General features: G+C 42.1%; 1 protein-coding gene across 1 annotated transcript; it reads right to left on the bottom strand.

Annotated features, from left to right (window-relative positions):
• LOC109842291 lies at positions 570-914 on the bottom strand. Its single transcript, XM_020411188.1, has one exon. The coding sequence runs from the start codon at positions 912-914 to the stop codon at positions 570-572; it is 345 nt and encodes a 114-aa protein (XP_020266777.1).

Below are 7,803 nucleotides of genomic sequence, written 5' to 3'. Positions count from 1 at the left end.
CGATCACTCTGATCAGTTGACCGACCAGAGGATGGATTTCATTCGACAAAACTCATATACATTAAAACACATTTACACACACACACACACACACACACACACATATATATATAATCGATCTCAATCGATTAAAACTAGATCCATTCATTCTAAAATGATCTCCACTCATATTAAAACTCAATTATTATTATTTCCATAATATTTTCAAATTTTAGGGGTTTTACATTCACCCCTCTTTAAAGAGAATTTCGTCCTCGAAATTCAGCAAATAATCACAATGCATGTATCATACACACAAAGTTTACACGTAACTTCTAGAATGTGAATACTCCCACTTAAGCTCTAATTAAATAGAACTAGTACGTTGGGCGAAAAATCCAAACAAGGAACCCCCCCCTATGTATATATAATATGTTCCGAATGATTAGGTGTTTAGTGTTAATACCCACATTCCAGCGTGAAGTGTAAATGCGACCTTATAAATAAGTTGAAAACCAATAATATAAATATCAGCAATATACCTGCTCGAACAGGTGTGAGTAGTCACGACGCATATCCTCCTTGCGCTCCTAGGAAGCTTCTTCAACTCCCTTCCTGTTCCACTGTACCTTTACTAATGGGATGACTTTATTCCGGAGCTTCTTGTTCTCCCTTGCAAGAATGATGATCGGGGTCTCAATTGTAGTCAAATCCGTCTGAAGTTCTAAATCTGGTACATCAACCACTCTCTGTTGTTCTTCGTCTTGTAAGTGTTTCTTGAGCATCGAGATATGAAATACATCATGCACACCCGACATCGATGCTGAAAGGTCTAGTCGGTATGAGACAGCTCCAGTACGATCTACAATTCTGTACGGACCAATATATCTCAGGAAAAGCTTTCCCCATTTACCAAACCGTTTAACACCTTTCATAGGTGACACATTCAATAAGACGTTGTCTCCAAAATAAAATTCTAAAGGTCGTCACCTCTGATCTGCGTAACTATTCTGCCGGCTCTAGGTTGTAAGAATACGCTCTCGAATCAACGCTACCTTCTCTGTAGTCTGTCTCACAAGATCTGGTCCAAGTAGTAAGCTACCCTCTGGCTCTGCCTAACAAATTAGAGATCTACAGGGTCTCCCATACAATGCTTCATAAGGAGTCTATGGTCGATTGGTAACTATTGTTGTAAGCAAACTCAATTAATGGTATATGATCTTTCCAACTGTCTTGGAAATCCATCACGCGTGTCCGAAGCATGTCCTCTAATATTTGATTGATTCTCTCTGTTTGACCATCCGTTTGTGGGTGGAAAACACTACTCTATACTAGCTGGCTGCTGAAAGAATTCTGGAAGCTCTTTCACAAATGTGATGTGAATACTGAGCCACGATTCGATACGATCGTCTATAGAACTCCATACAATCTCACAATCTCTCGAATAAAAATCCTTGCATGAGTTTCTGCAATATGAGTTGTCTTAACTGGTAATAAGTGCGCTGACTTCGTCAATCGATCAACAATAACCCAAATAGAATTATTTTCTTTGATAGACCTCGGCAATCCCACAATAAAATCCATCGAAATATCTGCCTCCTTCCATTCAGGAATGGGTAAGGGCTGTATGGTTTCAGCTGGTCACTGACTTCTGCTTTCACCTGCTGACAGGTAAAGCATTTAGATACATACCCCGCTACATCCATACTCATGTCGTTCCACCAGAAATGTCTTTTTAAGTCCTTATACATTTTGGTTGTAGCTGGATGTACCGTGTACCTCGTACGGTGTGTCTCACCAAACAAGTCCTTCTTCAATTGCGGATTATCTGACACTACTAGCCTCCCTTTCATTCGAAGGCCCCCATCTGATCCGATGGTCAAATCTACTTTGGGCTCTTTGGAAAGTTTCCCTTTTGGGTTTGAATCCAAGAGTCCTCCATTTGAGCACTAACCACTCTATCAATTCATGATGGTAGTATTACTAACACCCCCAAAAATGCACTGCATCCGCTAATCTCTAGCCTGAAGTCAAAACTGACTGAGCGTAAGAATGTCTCGGTACAACAAGCATCTTAAAGTTGTAAGTCTGTGACAATGCTTCCTGCTCAAAGTATCCGCTATGACGTTGGCCTTCCTCGAATGGTACTGAAGCGCAAACTCATAATCCTTAATGAACTCGACCCATCGCTGCTACCTCTAGTTAAGTTCCTTCTGAGAAAAGAGATATTCCAGGCTCTGATGATCTATGTATAACTCGAACTGGACCCCATATAGGTAATGTCTCCACGTTTTGAGTGCGAAGACCACCGTCGCCAAGTCTAAATCGTGAGTGGGGTAATTCTGCTCATGAGTCCTCAACTGCCATAAGATGTAAGCAACCACCCTCTGAGTTTGCATCAAAACGCCTCCTAATCCTAAAAATGACGCATCCGTGTAGACAACAAATATCTTGTCACTGCTCGGAATGATCAACACTGGTGCGATAGTCAGCTTAGCCTTTAATTCTCAAAGGCACTCTAACACTCTAGCCCCCAAACAAACCGAAAACTTTTTTCATAAGGCGTGTCAGTGGATAGTAATTTTAGAGAAATCCTGAATGAATTTCCTATAGTAACCGGCAAGCCCCAAGAAGCTACGAATCTCCATGATTGTCTTAGGCGGCTCCCAATCAAAAACTGCCTCGACTTTAGCTAGATTAACTGTAATACTCTCCTTTCTAATAACGTGGCCCAAAAATCTAACCTTTGAAAGCCAAAACTCACATTTGTTAAACTTTGCATACAACTGGTGCTCCCGCAAAGTCTGCAATGTCAAATGAAGATGCTGCTCATGCTCGGGCTCTGACTTCGAGTAGATGAGGATGTCGTTGATAAAAACGATCACGAACTGGTCCAAATATGAACGAAAAACCTGGTTCATCAAATTCATGAATATTACAGGTGCATTAGTTAACCCAAATAGCATGACAAGAAATTCAAAAGACCCATACCGAGTCAGAAATATGGTCTTAGGAATACCATCTCCCGAACCCGCAACTGGTGATAACTAGATCAAAGGTCAATCTTCGAGAAACACTGTGCTCCCTGCAACTAGTCGAATAAGTCATCAATCCTCGGTAACGGATACATGTTCCGGATAGTGACCTTATTTAACTCATTATAATCAATGCACAAACAAAGGTTGACGTCCTTCTTCTTCACGAAAAGGACCGGTGCTCCCCACGGAGAATGACTCTGGTGGATAAACCCCTGAGCAATGAGCTCCTCTAACTGAGTCTGTAACACCCTCATCTCAGCAGGTGTCATATGATAAGGTGCACGAGATATCGATGATGTTCCCAGTTACGCTCCATGCAGAACTCAACCTCTCTCGCTGGAGGCAATCTAGGTATGTCCTAAAAGACATCCTGATACTCTGAGACTACTCTGGTCTCGTACAAATCGGCTCCCTGATCCCGCTATAACACCTCATCGATGTATGCCAGAAATAACTCTGTAAATTGGTTCCCCTATGAGGTTGTTATAACCAACTCAGTCCCATTGAACGCTCGCAAACTGACTGTTTTGACAAAACAGTTGATATTAACATGGTAGGAAGATAATCAATCCATACCAAGAATCACATTGAACTCAGATATGCGCAAGACGATCAAATCAACTACGAACTTAGACTCGTCTAGGCTGACAATACATCTCCTACAGATACTCTCTAATAAGAAGATATCCCCTAAAAGAGTAGAAACTGATAAAGGAATGTCTAAATGATGTGCAACTAGCTAAAGCCTATCCATGAATGCAAAAGATATAAAGGAGTGCGAAGCTCTTGAATCAAAAAGAATCCGGGCTGGGAAGGAGTTCACAAGGAATGTACCTTCTACCATGACCCTGCTCGCACCATGATCACGTGGTACAACTACATAAACTTGACCGAAAGCTACGGTCTATTGTGCTGAAAGCTCTGGAGTATACGGAACCATCTGTCTCTGAGGTAGCTCCTGAATAGCATGTACTTGGCCCTCTATCCTCTAAACGATCGATCCTGATTCAATTCTCTGTTGTTGATCGTGCCCACGGCCTTGTCCACGGTTCTGCTGCTATCCCTGACCTTTACCCTATTGTCTTCCTATCGGTGTGCTGCGATAGTCTCTGGCTAGATGTTCATACTTATTACAATTGTAACAATTTCCTTGAAATTTGCGCTGCTTTGGCTCCTTCTGATCCTGCTGTCCCTTCTGACGAGGACCTTGATGTTGCTGCTACTGTCCACTCAGACGAGGCCCACTCTGCTGTTGAGGTCTTCCAGGTCTTGCGAATGATCTCTTGCCCTTGCTTTTCTCCCCATACTGCCCTGCTTTAGAGCTTCCCTCTTTGCTCTTTTGAAACATAGCGGTCTCAGCCTCCTGGAAGATAGCGGCATCGGCCACCTCTCGTACAGAACAATAACGACGGGATACCAGATAGCGACGAATGTTGGGGCAAAGTCCCATAAAAAATATTTGAGTCTGACGCTCCCTTGTGTGCCACATGCCTATGAACCTGAGTAAATTCATGAATTTGCTTTCATAATCAGCTATTGACATGTCTCCCTGCTCTAATCGAGATAGCTCTGCCTCTTTCCCAGCCTTTGCTGATGAAGATATATACTACTCATCAAAGAAATAAATAAAGTCCTCCTAACTGAGTGTCATCCTCCGCTCGGGTGTAAACTGAAGTCTATACCACCCCCGGCGTCGCCCTCAAGGTTAAATGCTATCAGCCTCTGCTTCTGGACCGAATCGACGTCAAGCATATCTAGGATGTTCCACACATCTTCCTTCCACTTATGGGCTACAAGTGAGTCCGATGAACCCTGGAACTCTGGTGCCCTTAGCTTCTGATATCTCTCCACCAATCGGAGCTAAGCCTCCTGCTCTGTGACTCTGTCAACAACTAGTGGTGGTATGACTTCTGGAACGACTAGTGGTGGAACCACAGGAGGTGGTGTTGCTGGCGGAACCTGATTCGGACACTCTCTCCTCGAGCGCTGCCAATCTGGCTGCAATTAGCGCCATAAGGCCAATCAAATATTGTGGAGCTTATTGCAGCTCGGGCTTTGGTTCAGCTTACTCAGCTCTCTGGGTACGAGATCTACCACGACTGTGTCCTCGTCCTGACATCTATAAGTTCAGGAGGAAAGCTTATTAGTCACAATGAATGAGACCACAAGCATATATAACATAGCATATAGCAATAGGAAAAACATAACACATAGTATCCTTGAAAACACTTTATAATCAAAGTAAGATAAGCATAAAAAAATTCTTGAAAATTTTCGAGTTATACACATAACGGCCTCACTCAAATCTAGGAATTCCAAGCAAACTCTTTACATGAGCCCTAAGGAAACTCTATACCAGCTACATGACTCTTCTCAAAATTTTGTTGTTATGCGTATTTCGGCCCTCACTCAATCTAGAAATTTCTAGCGAGCTCTATACACGAGCCCTAATGAAACAATATACTAGCTTCACGACTCAACACATGATATCCTAAAGATGTTAGAACTAGAGCTCTGATACTAACTATGACACCCCTGATTTCACACATGACTGTAGTCCAAGGTGAACCCAAAGTGTCAAACCCGTCATGCACCCAACACTGCACAAAAACATGTTTCACCATCACATTAATATCTCTCTAGCATATATTAAAAATAAAATGAGGGTACAAGCAGATACGTCAAAGATAACAATACAAGGAACACAATATAGAGAAGAGGTAGTCAATACTAATAATTGTGTTCCAATAGAAAAAAAAGAAAATACATCTGATAAACTGAAATAAAAACATAAAATCTCTAATACATAAGAGTCAACTAAAAAGTACATAGGCTCTCAGCCTCCAAAATAAAATACATCTCTAAAAGAAAACTAAAATCATAGATAATCCACTGTGGAGCACCAAATAGCTACCTATGAATGACGGTGACTAAACTGAATTCCCGTCAACCTGCGACTCTCCGAAACTCTGACCTGTTACCTGAAAAGATATGAAAACAACAGCGTCAGAGTGCTAATAAGAACATCTCCGCCCGGCCTTAGGTGAAGGGCTACACATATAATGAAGGCTCTACCTACAAAATGCATAATCTACCTAACTTATTTACCCTATATTAAGAGGAGTTAAGATTTAGAAATCCACAACACGAGATGAGTACGTCGAGGGAATAATCCAAACAAGAAAACCCTTATATATATATCATGTATCTCAAATTATGAATCGCTAAATATTAACTCCAAAATCTTATAAATAGACAAACAACAAAAGGAAACACATCCCCGACACCTCATCCAAAAATACATCACACATGTCGTATAATAACATCCCACACTACCCTTGGGTAGGTGGCACGGAACGAAAATACAAACCTAAGAGATACCTCGTCAAGGACACGTCGTACATGTCTAAACACAAAATTACACACACTACCCTCGGGTAGATGACACGGGAGCAAATACACAATCCTGTATAATTCTCTTCAACTAAAATGGTGTGGAGTATAGGTGCTCACATTATCCTGTGGCGCATCACACAATTTTGCGGGTCACTACCTAACTCGTACACCTTGCGGAGTATAGGCATATCAGCCCAATCCGGAACACAATGCAAACAAAAGGGATGTGGAGTCTCGGTACTCACAGCATCCTATGGTTCATCGCAATCTCATGCGGATCACAACCGAACTCGGACATCCATAAAGAGGTATGATGTGGAGCATAGGTTCTCGCATTATCTCGCGGTTCATCGCAATCTCATGCAGCTCACAACCTATCTCGACAATCCCTGCGAGCGTTGACACTGGCTATACAACTCGATAATTGTCGTTCCTACATCGCGACAGCTCAACACGTGGCCACGCACTCCCGAGGATCCGTGTGTGCCTAAACTAAGCGTGTACCACATTATGGACATGCACGTGCATCGACGTGTGGTCTTATTCTTCGTGTTCACGGCCAAACGTACGTAGAAAATCATTACTTGCAAAATGACTCCAGATTAGTCAACTGATTCTTGAAATCAGTCGACTGATTTACCCCATCAGTCGACCGAAGCGAACGTGCACAAAAACAAGCTTCAGTCGGTCGACTGATACTTCCTATCGGTCGACCGTCCAGAGGAAAATTATGCAGTTCTCAAGATCAAATTGGTCGACCGAAACATGGGGTCGGTCAACCGACCAGAGTACTGGAACAGGAACGTGGTTTTCAAGAAGGTAAATCGATTTTTCTCAAAAGAACTTGTGAAACATTATCATGGGGTGTATAAATATGTTTAGATCTCGTGTTTAACGTAGTGGGGGTTTGGCCAAACAATTATTCATCATCAAAACATGATTTTTTGGGATCTAATCTACCTAAACATTACTTAAACAGGTTTTAGTTTATTAATTAGGGTTCTACTCTTCAAAATCCTATCTTTTCATCATTTTGTGTTCGTATCTGCAGATCTTATTCATCAAATTAGGTTTTTAAACTATTAAGAACGAAAAATTAAGGGGATAGGTTCGGGAAGAGATGAGCTTGCCTTCAAAGATCGCCTTGATCTCCTAAACGCGCGAGGAAACGTGATCCTCCTTCAAAGGTTCTTAAGAAAACGAGGTTGAGAAACTAGGGTTTTGAGGGGGATGACTGCTGTAACAAGGGGATAGGTTCGGGAAGAGATGAGCTTGCCTTCAAAGATCGCCTTGATCTCCTAAACGCGCGAGGAAACGTGATCCTCCTTCAAAGGTTCTTAAGAAAACGAGGTTGAGAAACTAGGGTTTTGAGGGGGATGACTGCTGTAAC

This window comes from Asparagus officinalis, chromosome 5, assembly GCF_001876935.1.
Source record: "Asparagus officinalis chromosome 5, Aspof.V1, whole genome shotgun sequence".
Classification (NCBI taxonomy): domain Eukaryota; kingdom Viridiplantae; phylum Streptophyta; class Magnoliopsida; order Asparagales; family Asparagaceae; genus Asparagus; species Asparagus officinalis.
The sequence above is the reverse complement of the archived record's forward strand: the minus strand, read 5'-3'. Positions and strand labels throughout refer to the sequence as shown.

Coding starts and splice junctions, on each gene's coding strand:
- LOC109842291 (XM_020411188.1), bottom strand. CDS start 914: ATGAAAGGTGTTAAACGGTTTGGTAAATGGGGAAAGCTTTTCCTGAGA.